General features: G+C 42.3%; 1 protein-coding gene across 2 annotated transcripts in view; it reads right to left on the reverse strand.

The window, feature by feature from the left end:
- SLC35F2 (solute carrier family 35 member F2) overlaps positions 1 to 19,915 on the reverse strand; it is a 71,759-nt gene that overhangs the window by 14,699 nt on the left and 37,145 nt on the right. Inside the window, exons 2-5 of one of the 2 annotated variants that reach the window (XM_058446927.1) lie at positions 13,365 to 13,550; positions 10,740 to 10,915; positions 6,665 to 6,792; positions 1,432 to 1,591 (exon numbers count right to left, since the gene is read on the reverse strand). In XM_058446927.1, the coding sequence (XP_058302910.1) occupies positions 1,432 to 1,591; positions 6,665 to 6,792; positions 10,740 to 10,884 (433 nt within the window). In that variant the 5' untranslated portion in view covers positions 10,885 to 10,915; positions 13,365 to 13,550. The remainder of the gene's footprint in view (positions 1 to 1,431; positions 1,592 to 6,664; positions 6,793 to 10,739; positions 10,916 to 13,364; positions 13,551 to 19,915) is intronic. The other variant, XM_032167300.2, reaches the window with a different exon arrangement.

A 19,915-nucleotide genomic window follows, 5' to 3' on the forward strand; every position in this document is an offset into this window, starting at 1 on the left:
TGATCTGCTCACCTTGGCCTCCCAAAGTACTGGGATTACAGGTGCGAGTGACTGTGCCTGGCCTAATTTTTGTATTTTTGGTAGAGACGTAGGTTTCACCATGTTGGCCAGGCTGGCCTCGAACTCCTGACCTCAGGTGATCCACCCACCTTGGCCTTCCAAAATGTTGGGATTACAGGTGTGAGCCACCACACCCAACCTGGTTACTAGAAGTTTAAAATCTCTTACTCTTCTTTTTTTTTTTTTTTTTTTTTTTTTTGAGATGGAGTCTCGCTCTGTCGCCCAGGCTGGAGTGCAGTGGTGCGATCTCGGCTCACTGCAAGCTCCGCCTCCCGGGTTCACGCCATTCTCCTGCCTCAGCCTCTCCAAGTAGCTGGGACTACAGGCGCCTGCCACCACGCCCGGCTAATTTTTTGTATTTTTAGTAGAGACGGGGTTTCACCGTGGTCTCGATCTCCTGACCTCGTGATCCACCCGCCTCGGCCTCCCAAAGTGCTGGGATTACAAGCGTGAGCCACCACACCCGGCCTAAAATCTCTTACTCTTCTTTCTGGTGCAATTCTGCTGTGATTTTTCATAATTTAACTCCTCAGAAGTCTAACAGGCTAGAAATTGATGATATATATCATAATATAAGGCCTCAGAAAATGATTCCATGACATGACAAATTAATGGAGTTCATTGAAGGGGTAGGTCAATTTGAAAAATGGGAACCTGCTTTCAAAGTAATTTTCCCTCTCAATCTAAAGAGACACTTAACTCACTTGTAGACTGGGTGAATTCATAGACCTTAATTAGATTTTATACTATCAACTATAATTTTCTCTCTCAATCCAAGGAGACATTTAACTCACTTGTAGATTGGGTGAATTCATGGACCTTAATTAGATTTTATAGCATCAACTGTAATTTTCTCTCTCAATCCAAGGAGACATTTAACTCACTTGAAGATTGGATGAATTCATAGACCTTAATTAGATTTTATACTATCAACTGAATTCAACACAAAGTGTGGAAAAGTGTTCTCACCTACACAGTGACTTAAAAAGAAATACTCCAGTAAACAAGTTTCTTTGTTGATAAAAACAAACAAACAAAACCCAAGAATCGACAGTAGGTTTTCCAGTAACCAATCTAAATGTATGAGACAAAAGATTATTGCAAATACATAAAGAAACTTTGCTCTCAAGAAACAAACAAAACTATTTAGTGTAACAAAAAGGAAGAAAAACAATGGGCTGGTAGGAATATACAGATTGTTTTGTGGAGGTAGTTACAAAATACCAGATACAAGTAAATCTAAAAATACAATTTTAAATGTAGTTAACCAGAATGTATTTTCTGCTTCTCACTGTATCTTTGCAGAATAAAAGTGAAAACATAAACAAAATTCTGCTGTGACTGAAGCACAAACATGTGACACCATCTCACCTGAATTGTCTTCCCTCCCTGCTAGTATGTCTGCACCAACCATGGTTCCTACACCTAACAGACAGACAGCCACGGCGATGAAGTGGATCACTCTGTATCTTGCATGAAGAATAAACCACGACAGAGCCATCAACACAGGAATCCCAAAGCAATCCAAAAGCTGCATGGAAAGAGAATCAACAGTTTAAAACATATCTCTCATTAGCTAAAAGATGGGTAATTAAGAAATAATAGGAGTCAGTATTTATTAAGCATTTATTATTGCCAGCCTTGTACTAAGAGCTTTACCTAGATTCACTCATTTAATCCTCACAACAACTCTATGAGACTGAAATTACAATCCAATTTTATACATGAGAAAATGAAGATACAGAGAGGTGAAATGAGTTGCCAAAATCACATAGTTAAAAATGGGATGACAGCCAGGCATGGTGGCTCACGCCTGTAATCTTAGCACTTTGGGAGGCTGTGGCGGGCAGATTGCTTGAGTCCAGGAGCTCAAGATCAGCCTGGGCAACATGGTGAAACCCTGTCTGTACAAAAAAAAAACAAAAAACAAAACTTGGATGTGGTGGTGCATGCCTGTAGTCCCAGCTACTTGGGAGGCTAAGGTGAGAGGATCACTTGAGCCCGAAGTTCAAGGATGCAGTGAGCTGTGATGGTGCCACTGCACTCCAGCCTGTACAACCCAGAGAGACCCTGTCTCAAAATAAATGAATAAATAAAACAAAATACAATGGAAGAGTCAGTTGCTGAATATGAGAATTCTGCCAAGGCCTGTGCACTTTACCTCTATGCTCCCACCTGCGTATATCTTTTATTTTTATTATTATTTTTTGAGACGGAGTCTCGCTCTGTTGCCCAAGCTGGAGCACAGTGGTGCAATCTCGGCTCACTGCAACCTCCGCCTCTCAGATTTAAGCAATTCTTCCTGCCTCAGCCTCCTAAGGAGCTTGGATTACAGCCGCCTGCCACCACACCCAGCTAATTTTTGTATTTTTTAGTAGAGATGAGGTTTTGTCATGTTGGCAAGGCTGGTCTCGAACTCCTGACCTCAGGTGATCTGTCTGCCTCGGCCTCCCAAAGTGCTGGGATTACAGGCGTGAGCCACCACACCTGGCCCTGTGTGTATCTTTAAGTTCAGTAGACAGACAAACCTTCCTGCATGCAACCATTTACTCAGTCAACAAATATTTGTTAAACACCTTGCATGTGTGAGACACTGTGAATGGAGCTAGGAATAGAGGTGAATAGGACAGCGCAAGCTGTGTCCTCAGGAGCACACAAAGCTACAAAGCTAGAAAGGACATGGAATAAATAATCACACCACCAGATATTTCACTGGAATTGGGCTAAGCGCTACAAAGAAGCACGGGTTACTGTGAGAGAACAGACGCCATCTCCCTGACAAGGCATCCAACCCCACCATGTGAGACACACTTGTGCTCACGGCAAATACTCTTGCTCATCCTCCTCACGTGCTCCCCCTCACCTGTTGATACGGGGTCCAGAAAACACTAGCTATACACCTGATATTGCTCATCTGGAAGGCAGAGGGATTAAGCGTGCCAAAATTACAGCAGGTCCAAAATTGTTTGCAAGATAAAAGACAAAAAAGAGAGTGCACTCGCTCAATTCTTAAATTCACAAATTTAATGTGCCTTCAAGGATAAAATATATTCAAGAGATTCTTGATGCATTCCAATGTATTTCTTTCAAGGAAGAAATATATTCCTTATACTAATAATATTCCTGAAACTGCTGTTTTATTGCTCAGCCTTTTCTTGTTTCAAACCTTGTCTCTGATTCTCTCTGTATCTGTTTGGTCCTGAACAAGACAGGCCCCTAAATCTCCAACAGCCTATTCAGTCCTGTCCACAGTTGTTTACTGATTGCCTTTCACTGCAGTAGCATCAGTGGAGTTCAACGCATCATGTGTAGGAATGGGCATCTTGCCTTGTTATTTATTCCAGCTGCAGAACTCTAATCTCCTAAGTGCTTTATTGAGCCTGCCTGAATAACAAAACATTAAACGATGCAAATGATAATACCCTGTCCCTGAAGACACCAGCAGAATCCAGCCATAACAGCTTAACAAAATCTCAACTACATTCCTTAAACAAAAAAAATAGAAAAAGACATTCTAAGAACTACCACAGAAGAGTCCCTTATCCTTGTGTCTTAAAATCAAACTTAAATTTGCTCTATCCATAGGCCGGGCGCGGTGGCTCACGCTTGTAATCCCAGCACTTTGGGAGGCCGAGGCGGGCGGACCACGAGGTCAGGAGATCGAGACCACGGTGAAACCCCGTCTCTACTAAAAATACAAAAAAAATTAGCCGGGCGTGGTGGCGGGCGCCTGTAGTCCCAGCTACTCGGAGAGGCTGAGGCAGGAGAATGGCGTGAACCCGGGAGGCGGAGCTTGCAGTGAGCCGAGATCGCGCCACTGCACGCCAGCCTGGGTGACAGAGCGAGACTCCGTCTCAAAAAAAAACAAAAAAATTTGCTCTATCTTTAACAATTTTTGTTGGGCAATGAGGGAGCTGCCTATGTCATGGTCAGAGCTCCAGAAACCTCAGGCCCCAGCCCCACACTGACCAGCTAGCTGTGTGGCCCCAGCCAGTCACTCTCCAAGTCAAAATATAAAAAGATCAGATGAAATGATCACACAGGTTCCCTCCGACTCTAACATTCCATGACTTCTCATCTGATATCTATCACCTTTAGTCATGTGAACCTTCTTTTCTAAATGTATTCTTGGTGGCCGGGAGCGGTGGCTCATGCCTGTAATCCCAGCACTATGAGAGGCCAAGGTCGGAGGATCACTTGAGGTCAGGAGTTCGAGACCAGCCTGGCCAACATGGCAAAACCTCGTATCTACTCAAAATACCAAAAAAAAAAAAAATCAGCTGGGCACATGCCTGTAATCCCAGCTACTCAGGAGGCCGAGGCTGCAGTGAACCAAGATTATCCCACTGCACTCCAGCTGGGCGACAGAATGAGACTCCACCTCAAAAAAAAAAAAAGAAAAAAAAATAGCCAGGTGTGGTGGCACATGCCTGTAATCCCAGCTGCTCAGGAGGCTAAGGCAAGAGAATCACTTGAACCTGGGAGGCAGAGGCTGCAGTGAGCCGAGATCATGCCATTGTACTCCAGCCTGGGTGACAGAGCAAGACTCCTTCTCAGGAAAAAAAAAAAAAAAAGTATTTTTGGTGATGGATGTCTTCTCTGATTGTCTCAGTTCGAAGAGTATCGATTTTATTTTTAAAAATTATTGTATAGTCACAGTAAGCAGAGTACTAAGAGAGACCCTGCAACATGGGTATAAAAACAAGTTAGATCATATTAGAGGTAGAATAGAGTATAGAAGAGAAAAAGAAAATTGAATTAGCCTTTGACAATGAGGGGAGCAGGCTTCAAAAAGGACTGCATTCTAGGAAGAACACAGCAGCACAGGGGAGAAGGAGCAGGCCATAAGTGGGAAATGGGTTGATGTGGCAGTAAAGTGGGAAGGGACATGAGCAGAAACCTAGGCCGCATCATCATCTTCATGTGAACTATCCCATGACTGTTGGTAATTACAGAACCTTCTAAGGAATCCTTAAGAAGAAAGTTCAAAGACCACCTAATCCAAAGTTCCACCCTTTTGGACTACCCAGGCCAGAGATTTACTCAGGTGGAGAACCAGTTTGAATTACTCCTGTCACAGCCGTCGCTGCTGCTGGAGAAAACATTACCTTGTTAGATGCCTTTTTTATAATATATTCTTTGCTAGGACCGTAAGTGCATGACTTTTGGCAACCAAATGCTTAGGTTTTTCTAAGAGGCTAGCGTGAAAGAAATTGTTTTCAATTTCTTTGAAATTGAAAGAAGGCATGAACTTCAGTCACAACTATCCAACTGTAAGTGTTCTGTTTAACTGTGTTTAGGCCTTGCACCAATTCAAAACTTTTTATCACTATTAGAGATCAAAGTTCCTGGGAATTGTAATCAAGTAATTAAAATGTAGGTGAGATTATGAGAGCAGATGTGACAAGAAAATGCCATTTTCTACATACTTATGTATACTTCATTAACTAGTGCTAAAAGTACACTTACTCCTATTAGTGATAAACTTCATTCTCTAGGTAACTGCTGGGTTTAATTTTCACGAAACTTTAGGTTCTTTGTGTGCCTCCTATGGTGTCTGTATTAATAAATCATTTCCTATCTCAGCTTTTTAACCCATACTGGTCAAAATCCAAGAGGTTTGCTGAGAACAATGCTTAGCACAATGTTACAGAAAAGTATTTAATATAATGGTAATAACACTTAATGTAGGTTCACATTGGAAAAATACTGAGTTCTCATCAATCCTTATATTTTCTATGCGAAATAAGTCTAATTTCAATTTTTCCAGTCCCTAAAATTTGGAGTCAAGTAAGAACATCTCTGTATTTTGTATAGTGAGAAAGGGGTATATCAAAAAGTTACAAACAGTAAATCCCACATCTGAAATACACATTTTTTTATTATTTAAAAAAATGAAAAAAGTTATAAACTTATTAAACTGTGACATCTAAACCTGGCATTTGAGTCTATCTCACTTTCACCTCCACTTACAAAACATTTTGTAGTCAGTAATGATGAGTCAGTGTTAGGACACATCCCATAGTTTGCTAACATTAAGACAATTGAAATCAGTTGTCTTCAACTTTACAAAGTTGAAAACCTCTGCAATGTAGGAATATTTTTCTTTCAATGCAGCAAGAATAAACCTAACAAAGAAATAGGGATGGGAGTTTTAACTCCGAAAATGTCTAATCTCCCAAAAATGTCTAATAGGTTTCTTCCAATGGTTTCTTTGTCATGAATATCTACTATGCTTGCAAAGCTCCAACTTTACTATAGAACAAAGGTATATCTACTTTCATATGCCATGTTTGAGCAGCATACAAAACAGAACACGTGTCAACACCACAGCATCAACTGCCAACTAAATATTTATGCTTATTTGGTAGGAACTGTTCTAATCTGCCATAGCAGTTTGGGGGCAGCTTAACTTGTATACATTTTCACTAATTCTAGGAAATATTACTCATTAGAGCATATGCTCTACTAGAAAACAGCATCCACCTGTGTTTAGGTTTTCTTCAAGTGAACAGATTTGCAATAAAATTAGGTCAACACATATGACTTCGTGTTCTCCTTTTGAAGCTATAAAATCCAAAGTGGTCAGCGGGCTCCCTCTTACCTGGACACTGGTTAGAGTTGTGTACTGGTAGGCTCTGACGATCACATAATTAGCTTCCACATCTGCTATTCCCAGCAGGATGTACTTCCACCATTTTCTTTTCAAGATTACTAAAAGGTTATCACTGCCTGGTTGAAAGAAATCTGGGTTAGTACATGTTACTTGCAAATGATACCATACATGTTGATTTGAAGATAAAAGAGTAGAGGCAAGAGTTTTTTGTTTTTTTTCTTCTTCTTCTTCTTCTTCTTTCTGAGATAGGGTCTCATTCTGTTGCCCAGGCTGGAGTGCAGTGGTGCAATCTCGGCTCACTGCAACCTCTGCCTCCTGGGTTCAAGCCATCCTCCCACCTCAGCCTCCTGAGTAGCTGGGACCACAGGCGTATGCCACCATACCCACCTAATTATTTTTGTATTTTTAGCAGAGATGGGGGTCTCACCATGTTGCCCAGGCTGGTCTCGAACGCCTGAGCTCAAGTGATCTGCCTGCCTCAGCTTCCCAAAGTACTGGGATTTCACGCGTGAGCTACCACGCCTGGCTATTGTGTATTTCTAATGTGGCCCCCTCCTAGTTTCCATTCTTCATAACCCAAACTCCTGCAATAGCTCACCAGAGTTAGATTTTCTTCTAGTATGAAACCCTAGTTAAAGTATCATCAGAGACCAAGTGTTCAATAAAAGCACCAGAATGAAAGTAAGAGAAAAGTGGTTAAATTCCCTTTCCTAGCTGGGCACAGTGGTGTGCGCCTGTAACCCCAGCTACTCAGGAGGTTGAGGTGAGGGTGGAGGACAGCTGGAGCCCAGGAGTTCAAGACCAGCTGGGCTTACATAATGAGACTGCACCTCTTTAAGAAAAAAAAAGGGGGAGGGCGGGGCGGGAGGAGAGCATTAAGGAAAAGAGCTAATACATGCTGGACTTAATACTTAGGTGATAGGTTGATAGCTGCAGCAAACCACCATGGCACACGTTTATCTATGTAACAAACCTGCACATTCTGCACATGTACGCCGGAACTTAAAAAAATAACTTTTTTAAAAAATCCCTTTCCTATCAGAACAGAAATAAAATTTCTGGATATGAGCTTGTATGTCGCCATTTCTTTTTTTTTTTTTTTTATCCTAGGAAATGAAATGTTTTCCTAGAAATTAATTGGTTATTTAACTTCTATTCATGGGCTTCTTCAAAGAAAGTCTGCATGTGATCATTCTTTTGGAAGAGATGTGCTTTCAAGTGAAAATTAAGTCAGTGATAAGCTTGAGAAAAGGCTTAGTGGCACACTGAAGGAACACCTTTTATTCCTCCAAATTATATTTATCAAATTAATTGGATTCACTACTTTAGAGAATCTGGCATCATAGGAGATGCAGAGTTGGCACATATATGAGAAGGTTTTATGGCAAGATAACTCACAAATAAATAAAAGTAGTGAGAATCATAACCAAATAATTATCAGTAAAATCCAATTAGCAGGAACATCTTGAAAACACAGAATTAGGCCAGGTATGGTGGCTCACACCTGTAATCCCAGCACTTTGGGAGGCCGAGGTGGGCAGATCACCTGAGGTCAGGAGTTCGACACCAGCCTGGTCAACATGCAGAAACACCATCTCTATTAAAAATACAAAAATTAGCTGGGCGTGGTGGCTGGTGCCTGCAATTCCAGCTACTAGGGAGGCTGAGGCAAGAAAATCACTTGAACCCAGGAGGCAGAGGTTGCACTGAGCCGAGATCGTGCCATTGCATTCCAGCCTGGGCAACAAAAGCGAAACTCCGTCTCAGAAGAAAAAAACAAAACAAAACAAAATAAAAACACAGAATTAGTCTTCCTCAGCATCAAATGGCATGGGAAGCACCTAACAACCATCCCTTAGGGAGACTAACTGCACTGATATATTTGGGAGTCTCACCGAATTCCTGAAGGCCAATGCTTCCACAAAGAGCAAAGTCCAGGGTTATTAACCATGTACAGTTCCACTCCCAACTCTTTTTTTTTTTCCTTTGGAGACAGGGTCTTGGTCTGTCATTTGGGCTTGAGAGCAGTGGTGCAATCTTGGCTCACTGCAACCTCAGCCTCCTGGGATCATCCTCCACCTCAGTCTCCCAAGTAGCTGGGACTACAGGGACATGCCATCATGCCCAGGTAATGTTTGTATTTTTTGTAGAGAAGGAGTTTCATCGTGTTGCCCAGGCTTGTCTTGAACTCCCGGCCTCAGGTGATCCTCCCACCTTGACCTCTCTAAGTGCTGGAGTTACAGGTGTAAGTCATCACACTCAGCCCTAAATTTCAATAAAGACCTTTAGATAGCTGGTGCATGGGATGAAATAAATTACTGTAATTTCCTAAGTGTGAACACTGCTGTCCTTCTTTACTGGATTCACTAACCTTTACGAGGCTTTTTCTTCTGCTATGTCGGCCACATGATTCAAAAGCAAGTAGTAAACTTAGAATCAGACCTTCAAACCCCTTTACAACAAAGGGTTAAACTAAAGTTTTAAAAAATAATGAAGCTGGACAGGCAACTGTAATCCCCTCACTTTGGGAGGCCGAGGCAGACAGATCACATAAGGTCAGGAGTTCGAGACCAGTCTGGCCAACATCTCCACTAAAAATACAAAAATTAGCCGGGTGTCGTGACACGTGCCTATAATCTCAGCTACTAGGGAGGTTGAGGCAGGAGAATCGCTTGAACCCAGGAGGCAGAGGTTGCAGTGAGCCAAGATCATGCCACTGCACTGTACTCCAACCTGGGTGACAGAGCAAGACTCTGCCTCAAAAGAAAAAAAAAAAAATAGAAGCTGTAGCTACCAGGAGTTTGTGGGGAGGGAGGGAGGAATGAATAGGTGGAACAGAGGGATTTTGGGGGCAGTGGGGCTGTTCTGTTTGATACTGAATGGTAAATGTATGTCATTATACATTTGTCAAAACTTATAGAATGCACAATACCAAGAGTGAACCCTAAGGTAAATTATTGACTTTATTTAATAATAATGTATCTGGCTGGGCCCCGTGGCTCACACCTGTAATCTCAGCACTTTGGGAAGCCAAGGTGGGAGGACTGCTTGAGCTCAGGAATTCGAGACCAGCCTGGGCAACGTGGTGAAACCCTCTCTCTAAAAAAAATACAAAAATTAGCTGGGCACAGTGACTCACACCTATAATCCCAGCACTCTGGGAGGGTGAGGCAGGTGAATCACTTGAGGTTAGGAGGAAGGTAAGACCCAGACTCCACTAAAAATACAAAAATTAGCCAGGTGTGGTGGTGTGTGCCTGTAGTCCCAGCTACACAGGAGGCTGAGGCACAAGAATCACTCGAACCCAGGAGGCGGAGGTTGCAGTGAGCCAAGATTGTGACACTGCACTCCAGCCTGAGTGACACAGCGAGACTCTGACTCAAAAAAAAAAAAGGCCCGAGCTACACATGCAACTGATGTTCCATTTACCATCTTTATTTAGTTGGAAGTAAATATTCTGGAGAGTAAGGTTCTTGACTTTAAGTATTTTTAATATCATCTTAATATTTTAAAATATTTTTTAAATTGGGGGGGAAAACCTAACTTGTAATGACATTTACACTTTTTTAGGTTGGGTCCAGTGGCTCACACCTGAAATCCTAGCACTTTGGGAGGCTGAGGTGGGCAGATCACTTGAGCCCAAGAGTTAGAGACCAGCCAGGGCAACATGGCAAAAAAAACCATCTCTAAAAAAAAAAAAATTAGCCAGGCATGGTGGCACACTCCTGTAGTCACAGCTTACAAGGGAGGCTGAGGTGAGTGAATCACTTGAGCCTGGGAGGTCAAGGCTGCAGTGAGCCGAGATTGCACCACTGCACTCCAGCCTGGGTGACAGAGTGAGACCCTGTCTCAAAAACAAACAAACAACAAAAAAAACAACACTTTTTTTTGGACAACTTCTGTGTTACAAAGAGTATGGTGCTACTTACTTTAATCAACAATTTCAGAGAATTGTGCATAAGTCTCTAGTCACTACTTTCACAGAACTTAGAGGTGTCATACTTTTCTAGTAATTTTTATGAAGATAATTTTGTTGAAAAGATAATTTCCACATTTGACATACCTGATCGAAATGCCAGCATCACTGTATAAATTAGGAACAGCAAGCAATAATTGATAAAGCTCTGAAGCATGGGGGTGTTCACTTTGTATCTTTCTGCCAAATACTGGCTGGTGATGGCTGTCCCACATATACACAAGGACAACATCTGACCCAGAGCAATTGTTTTCAAAATATTCCTAGAAAATAAGGGAATAAATCAGAATAGCATGCAAATGAGTTATACCTTACACACATACACACACACACACACGCACTGCTAAACACAAAGGGAGTTGCTAATTATTCCAGGCGGTTCTTCATTTCATTTTATGAAATAAACATTAAAATGTTAGTTATTGAAGGACTACATTTTTATTCTCTTTTATTTTTCTGATCCCCTCCATTCCCACAAAGGCATATTCCCCCATTTCACTGAGCATCCATTTAGAGATCATTTTGATTACTTGGCTATAACATATACTTTGTAAAGTGCGCACGTGTGTGTGTGTGTGTGTGTGTGTGTGTGTGTGTGTGTATGACTTTTTTTTTTTTTTGAGACAGGTTCTTGTTCTATTGCTCAGGCTAGAGTGCAGTGGTGCAATCATAGCTCACTGCAGCCTTGACCTGCCAGACTCAAGCAATTCTCCCACTTCAGCCTCCAAATAACTGGGACTATAGGCACATGCCACCACGCCCAGCTAATTTTTTTTTTTTTTTGTAGAAATGGGGTTTCACTCTGTTGCTCAGGCTGGTCTCAAACTCCTAGGCTTAAGGGACCCTCCCACCTCAGCCTCCCAAAGTGCTAGGATTTCAAGGATGAGCCACCATGACTGGCCCTTACCCTGCATTTCTAACATGGAAACTAATTAAAGAAGCAAGCTGACTGAGACAGAAGAGACTACAATAATACCTATTTTCTGGATCAGATAATCGGATAGATAGCAATATGGTTAACCGAGATCCTAAAGGCAGAAGGAAAAGGCATATTTGGAAAGGATAATAGCTCCATTTTGGACATGCTGGATTTTGTTTAATTATGAGACAGCCAAGAAGAAATGTCCAGTAGGCAGCTTGGAGCTGGAAGAAAGGATTGGATTGGAGAAATAACTTGAGAATCATGAGCAAAAAGGTGGTGGCTGAATGTGGGGACATAATGAGATCACTAAGGCATATAACTAAAAATTGGGAAGAAAAGAGAGCAAAAAAGAAATACTGTGGGAAACAGCAATATTTAAAGGGCTGGAGAGGCTAGGTGCAGTGGCTCACGCCTGTAATCCCAGTACTCTGGGAGGCCGAGGCAGGCAGATCGCTTGAGGTTGAGTTCGAGACCAGCCTGGCCAACATGGTGAAACTGCGTCTCTACTAAAAATACAAACATTAGTGGGGTGTGGTGGCAGGCACCTGTAATCCCAGCTACTCGAGAAGCTGAGGCATGAGAATCACTTGAACCCAGAAGGCGGAGGTTGCAGTGAGCTGAGACTGCACCACTGCACTCCAGCCTGGGTGACAGAATGAGACGACGAAAGGAAGAAAGGAAAGAAAGAAAAGAAAAGAGCTGGAGGGGGAAGACTCATTAGAGATGGAGATAAGAGGGCATGGCCAGAGAGGTAAACGGGAACTAGGAAAGAAAAAACAATCTGGAGGCCTAGAGAAGATGGTGTTTCAAAGAGGAAACTTTTTCTAAGCATTCTTCCTGTCCTACTCTCATCCTACCCAAATCCAATCTCCACGCTGCAGCAGGAGTGATGTTCTGAGTGTTAATATGATGAGATCATTTCTCATGTCTAAAACCTTTCGGTGGCTGGTTCCCCTCTGGCCTTAGGTGAAAGCCACACTTTAAAATGGCCTACAGGCGCCGGGCGCGGTGGCTCAAGCCTGTAATCTCAGCACTTTGGGAGGCCGAGGCGGGCGGATCACGAGGTCAGGAGATCGAGACCATCCTGGCTAACACGGTAAAACCCCGTCTCTACTAAAAATACAAAAAATTAGCCGGGTGTGTTGGCGGGCGCCTGTAGTCCCAGCTACTCGGGAGGCTGAGGCAGGAGAATGGCGTGAACCCGGGAGGCGGAGCTTGCAGTGAGCCGAGATCGCGCCACTGCACTCCAGCCTGGGGCACAGAGCAAGACTCCGTCTCAAAAAAATAAAATAAAATAAAATAAAATGGCCTACAGGCAACCCACCATCTGAATCTCCAGCCTCACCTTGAACTACTCTCACAGCTTATTTCATTTTTAATTTTTAATATTTCTTCTATCTAACACATAACAAAGTATGTATAATGTATAATCAACATGTATCTATGTATCTATCACCTCAAAAAATAAACAATTTGCCAGGCACGGTGGCTCACGCTTGTAATCCCAGCACTTTGGGAAGCTGAGGAAGGAGGATTGCTTGAGCCCAAGAGCTCAAAACCACCCTGGGCAACAAAGTGAGACCCTGTTTCTATTTTTTAAAAAAAAGAGGGAGGGGGGGTTATAGATATGCTGAGATTTAATCTCCTCAGTACTCAGGATGGCCTGATAGGAACCATCTAAGGCATCTGGAGAGATTCCAGCCAGTTGCATTCTGCTGGGAGCAGGAAACTCAGAGTGTTCTGCAAATACAATGACTTTCTATTTCTATAATAAAGTTTAAAGGAATTACTTGCTCTGGAGATATATCCAAGAACGGAATTGGAAGAGATGGTGTTTGTTCTTAGGGCATGAGCATCTTCAGTTTGGTTTTCCTAGATTGCTCTCCAAAGGGTTATATTACTTCATGTAGCTGAGTCTGGTACTCTCAAAAGGAAGGAATCTCCACTCTCCAAAGGGAAGGTGATGATGTCAAGAACTGGCCAAATCCAAGGACACTGTGTTAGGTTACTGGAGGAAATTTTCACCAAGATGAGCAAAACGTGAAGGATTTGCTCCCCTACAGGTAGCATTCTTTCTAAGCATACTCTACCAGGCACCAGCTGATGAGCTAAACCAGATCCAGGAGTTGCTATCTCCTTCTCTTGTGCACACTTCCTCTTGAAGGAGTCATGGTTTGCATTGATTCGGGTCTGAGGCTGCCCTATCCTAGACAAAGGAAATTCACCACTTAGTCCGGTATAGTGCACCAGGAGTCTCCAGGAATGTGGGGCCAAAGCCAAAGGCTGAAAAAGTTCATTCATTTTGTGTCATTATTCCCAGCCATATGCTTCTCAGGAACCATGTGGGGAGAGGTGCCTGGCTGAGGAAATGGTTCCAATTTTCCTATATTTCATTGTTCAATTAATAGCTATCACAGCTCACAATCTCAATAAACATGATCCTGACAACAGCCCTGAGAAAAGTCCTATTGCACTCATGTTACAGATGGAGAGGACGACTCAGAGTGGGTCCAGAATTCACCCATCATCATACTGTCCGTAAAAGGCAGAAGAGATCAGTGCTCCCAACTATTAAAAGACCAGATCACAGGATTCAAATTTGCTTAAAGGTGGCTCACACCAGCACTTTGAGAGGCCAAGGCAGGTGGATTACCCAAGGTCAGGAGTTTGAGACCAGCTTGGTCAACATGGTGAAACCCCGTCTCTACTAAAAATACAAAATTTAGCTGGGTGTGGTGGTACACGCCTGTAATCCCAGCTTCTTGGGAAGCTGAGGGAGGAAAATCGCTTGAACCTGAAAGGTGGAGGTTCCAGTGAGCCGAGATCGTATCACTACACTCCAGCCTGGGCAACAGAGTGAGAGTTTGCTCAAAAAAAAAAAAAAAAAAAAAATGGGGGGGGGGAAAAAGAAAGGGAGGGAAGGGAAGGAAGGAAGGGAGGGAGGGAAGGGAGGGAGGAAGGAAGGAAGGAAAGAAGAAAGGGAGGGAGGGAGGGAACGGAGGGAAGAAAGGGAAGGAAGGGAAGGGCTCTAAGGAAACTTCCTCTCTTCCCTGGAAGGAAGTCTCAGAATTGCAGAACCTTGGCACTAACCCACTTTAATCAAGGAGACTGGGGCCCAGAAGAGAGTAGTGTTTTGCCTAAGATCACACAGGAGCAGCGTTAATGCCCAAAATTCCTGGCCATTAAACATCTGCTATCCCTCCTACAGCACACAGTCTTGGGATAACAGGTGGGTCATCCCTCACAGTTGGTATCTTCCTATGTTCTGTATCTCCTTCTCCTTCCTCTCCTCCCCCTCATTCCTCTCTTCCCCTCCTGTATCTCTCCATTATGATTCTATAACAGAGTTTATATTAGAAAACCCCTTCAGGCTAGACACAGTGGCTCATGCCTGTAATCCCAGCACTTTGGGAGGCTGAGGGGGGCAGATCACTTGAGGTCAGGAGTTCAAGACCAACCTGGCTGACATCGTGAAATCCAGTCTCTACTAAAAATACAAAAATTAGCTGGGCATAGTGGCAGGCGCCTCTAATCCCAGCTACTCGGGAGGCTGAGACAGGAGAATTGCTTGAACCTGGGAGACAGAGGTTGCAGTGAGCCGAGATGGCGCTACTGCACTCCAGCCTGGGCAACAGAGCAAGATTCTGTCTCAAAACAAAACAAAACACCCTTCTTCAAAGCATCCCTGTACCTCGCCTTGCTGTCAGGAAAGAAGGAGCCTGGCCTGATCTCTCTCCTCCCAGTAGTCACACTGTTTCCCTGTACATCGTGGGGGAGTTGGATGTCCAAAGTACCAGGCACAGAAACCCTAACCAAGTGGCTGATAACCTAATCAAATTGAGAACATTTTTCACATCTCATAATGGACTTGAAAGCAATTATAAATCTGAAATAAGTGAGAATAAAAAGTGTGGAAGCATTAAGCCCTCTTCACAAATTGACAGAATTCCTACAGTAAGCTCATATCTGCATTCTAAAATAGCACAATTAAGCAAGCTGTCCTCCAACTATAAAGTATAACTATCTTCTAAAAAAAGGAGAGTCACAAATTGAGTATGGAGATTTAAAGTTACAGGAATCCACTTCTCTTGGCTCCAAATCATAATGACCTCATCTATAATAGAAGAGTAGGAGAGCAAGAGTGAGAGAGAAAAGCTGGCCGGGAGGGGTAGGAAATTGAACAAAGGAAGAAAGAAGACAAAAACACTCAGACTTATAGACACTGAAGGCCTCAGAACAATTTTTGTTACTTATAGCTCCACATTTATGTTTGTATAAATTTGTACAAGGTCCTGGTTCATGTGAATTCTGAAAAGAGGAATCCTCTATACCATAACAAAACCTGTTCCTGTTTAAGCAAAGTTGCCAGAAGAAACATGCATCTGACCTTGGGATATATCCTGTCCTGGTTTTTCTAACGGAACCTCCACTAAAATGAACTTCAATGGCAGGATATGATCCAACTCCAAGACAAATTTCCCCAAGGCAGCTTCACACTGGGGGCCAGGCTACCAGAATACACAGCAAACAAGAGTTATGGATCACTGAGGGCAGGAGTGGACAAACAGGTAGAAGATGGGCTGAGTAAGGTCACTTCCAACCACATTACTGTTAGAATCTATTTTATAACTTTAAGAATTTAAGGCATGAGCCCAGGCACAGTAGCTCATGCCTGTAATCCCACCACTTTGGGAGGCCAAGGTGGGCGGATCACTTGAGGTCAGGAGTTCGAGACCAGCCTGGCCAACATGGTGAAACCCCATGGTGAAACCCCATATTTTTTGTAAAAGTACAAAAAAAATTAACCAGGTGTGGTGGCACATGCCTGTACTTCCAGCTACTCGGGAGGCTGAAGCGGGAGAATCACTTGAACCCAGGAGGCAGAGGCTGCAGATCACACCACTGGACTCTAGCCTGGGCAACAAAGCGAGACTCCATCTCAAAAAAAAAAAAAAAAAAAATTTAAGGAATGAAAGAAGAAAAGATCATGAGGCACTTTATTTCCCTCCTTCTTTCTTCTAGGAAACCTAAAATCTGTATCGTAACCTCCCTTCCATTCCAAAATAGATACTTATGTACCTGATTTCCAGTGAAAATATACTTTTATTTATGTCTTCAGTCAGTAAGCTCCTCAGTCATATATTCACCAAAGTTCAATGGTTGTTAATATGTGCCAAGCACAAGGAATTTAGAATTAAGACTCACCTATTTTCTAGTCCCAGACCCTCTTTCTTCTCCCCAGAACATATCGGGGAGCTCCACTGTGTGCCCCCACAAAATACCACAACCCTCCATCATAGTACCCACCATATCACTTATGACCGTTCTTTCCCCAAAACTCTAAGCTCCAGGAGGAAAGGGACATTATATTCTCCATGATTAATAGTGCCTGGCAAATAGGGTATTTGCTATTGTTGAACCATCTCAGGAGTTTTCTGTGTGAGGAGTCAGACAGACCTCACGATACAAAACCACAATAAAATGAGGAAGGGTTAAATAAAATAAGAGTTGTGCATGCAGCCAAGGAGAAGGAAAGCTCAAGACGTCCTGGAGAAGGTTCACAGAGGAGTCAAAACAATCACACACCTGAAAGGTATTTCAGGAAGATTGAGAAATGGAGGAAAGGTCGTAATACAAGTTTGTGCCTAATTCAAACACTAGTTTTACATTTTTTATATATATATATATATATGAGACACAATGATGTGATGCATTCATATACACATGTATAATATATATATGAGACGCAATGATGGGATGTATTCATTTCTTTAGCTCTTCTTTATTTACTATTTCAAATTAGATAGGCAGTGCTCTACTGATTATATATTTAAAAATCACTGGGCTTTAAAAATAACACTGACACCAAGACCCCAGCCCAAACCAATTGGTTCAGATTCTCAGGGGGTAGATTCCAAGTATCAGCCTATTTTAAGTCTCCTAGATGAGTCTAAGACATGATCAGGATGGCAAACCACTAAATTATTATTTCCTTTTTATTTGAAGAAAAAAAGAGTTCCAAATGACGGATAAGATGCATTATTTGAATGCAAATTATGCATTCCCTTCACTTTATGTCTCAATAACTCTGTGCTGCTAGGTTGCATGTTGTCAGCTAAAGGCAGGATTTCATATTAGTGCTAAGACTCCTACGGAACATAATTACTTGGGGGAGATTTTAAAATCCATTACATCTGCCACCTGTAAATACTTGGTAAAGAATAATAACTTCCAGTACATCTATAAAAATCCTATTATGAACCCAAAAAGAAATATTCATTTAGGCCAAGTTCTCGCACTCTGCACATAAACTACCCAGTTTCTATTTCTTTTTTTTTTTTTTTTTTTTTTTTTTTTTGAGACGGAGTCTTGCTCTGTCACCCAGGCTGGAGTGCAGTGGCGCAATCTCGGCTCACTGCAAGCTCCACCTCCCGGGTTCATGCCATTCTCCTGCCTCAGTCTCTCTGAGTAGCTGGGACTACAGGCGCCCGCCACCACGCCCGGCTAATTTTTTTTTTTTTGTATTTTTAGTAGAGACGGGGTTTCACCGTGGTCTCGATCTCCTGACCTCATGATCCGCCCGCCTCGGCCTCCCAAAGTGCTGGGATTACAAGCGCGAGCCACCGCGCCCGGCCCCAGTTTCTATTTCTCAAGCATTTTAAATTATATCGGAAGCATGTTTAGAAATAAATTATAAGTAGTTTTTGGCCAGGCACTGTGACTCACACCTGTAATTCCAGCACTTTGGGAAGCAGAGGTGGGCAGATGACTTGAGGCCAGGAGTTTGACACCAGCCTGGCCAACATGGCAAAACTTCCTGTCTACTAAAAGTACAAAAATTAGCAAGGTGTGGTGGTGTGCACCTATAGTCCCAGCTACTCGGGAGGCTGAGGCAAGAGAATCACTTGAACCCAGGAAGTGGAGTTTGCAGTGAGCCAAGATCATGCCACTTCATTCTAGCCAAGGCGGTCTCAAAAAAAAAGAAAAAAGAAAAGAAAGAAATTATAAGTAGCTTTTCTTTACATAGTGAGTAGCAGCCAAGATGAAATGTTTTCTTTCCATCTCCACATTCCTACAATTCAAAAGTTGAGCCATCAATATATCATCTAATTCTAGTAAGCATAAGTAGCTTGCAATTGTGAAGAATCCACATTCTGTTAGTCATACTCAAAACTCAAAGTAGCTAAAAAAGTCAAATTTTAAAAAAATAGATAGTGTAGTGGTGTACATGATCATGTCACAAAGAAGGCAAGTAAAAGAGAGGAAATCAGTGTTTTCTTTTTGCTCACTGGATGATGTCTTACTTGAAATAGGTGCTCAGTAAATGTTTATTAAGTTAACAAAAAATGCTACTATTATGAAGATGGCATCATGTTAAAATGCAAGGCAGACAATACTGTAGACAAGAAGCCCTCAAAAGTGAATTCAATGAATGTTACAGTGGAAAAAATACAAGCTCCAGAGTTAGATAAAACTGGGGTCTAGATTTAAATTTGAAACATGAAAGAGAAGAGAAACAGGTACAGGCAAGTTAAAACAGTGGTTCACACCATGTGTTGTTCTGGAAAAGGCTAGTGGAGAGTGCAATTTGGATGTGGCCTTCAGGAAAAGATTATTCCTTCTGAACACAGCAGAAAGAATCCTAGTCTTTGAATCCAAAGATCTAACTCTACTCTTTATTGGCGTTAGGTAGTTCTGTCTTTTTTAAGTGAGTGTAATACCACCTTTATGTGGTTAATTGATGTTAAAAGTACCTAGCACATCCACCCACCTGAGGCACTGAGTGCATTTTATCTCCTTCCTTCCTCTGGCTCGCCCTGCCTTTTGGTAACCTCTTGACCATACCTGTCTATTCTATATATGCACCATCCAATAGAGTAGCCTCTACCCATATGCAGCCATTGAGTGTTTGAAACATGGCTAATGTGAATGAGGAATTGAATGTTTAATGTTATTTCATTTCAACTTAAATAAAATGGCCATATATGGAGAATGGCTATCAAATTAGACAGTGAAGCCAGGGATCAGCATTGTGCAATACTGTAGATGTTACCACAACGATGAAAATATTTGAAGAGTAGCTCTTGAGCACTTGAAATATGGCAAGTATAAATGAGGAACTGAATTTTTCATTTTGTTCTATTTTAATTCATTTTCATTTAAATAACCACATGTGGCTGGGGGTTATAGTACTGAAGAACACAGCTCTAGCCTGGTGCTTCTCAAACTTTCATGTGATATGAATCATCTAAGGCTCTTGTTAAATTGCAGCTTCTGATTCAGTAGGTTTGGAGAGAGGCCTGAGATTCCGCATTTCTTTTTTTTTTTTTTCTGAGATGGA

The sequence above is a fragment of the Hylobates moloch genome, unplaced genomic scaffold (genome assembly GCF_009828535.3).
Source record: "Hylobates moloch isolate HMO894 unplaced genomic scaffold, HMol_V3 SCAFFOLD_11, whole genome shotgun sequence".
NCBI lineage: Eukaryota > Metazoa > Chordata > Mammalia > Primates > Hylobatidae > Hylobates > Hylobates moloch.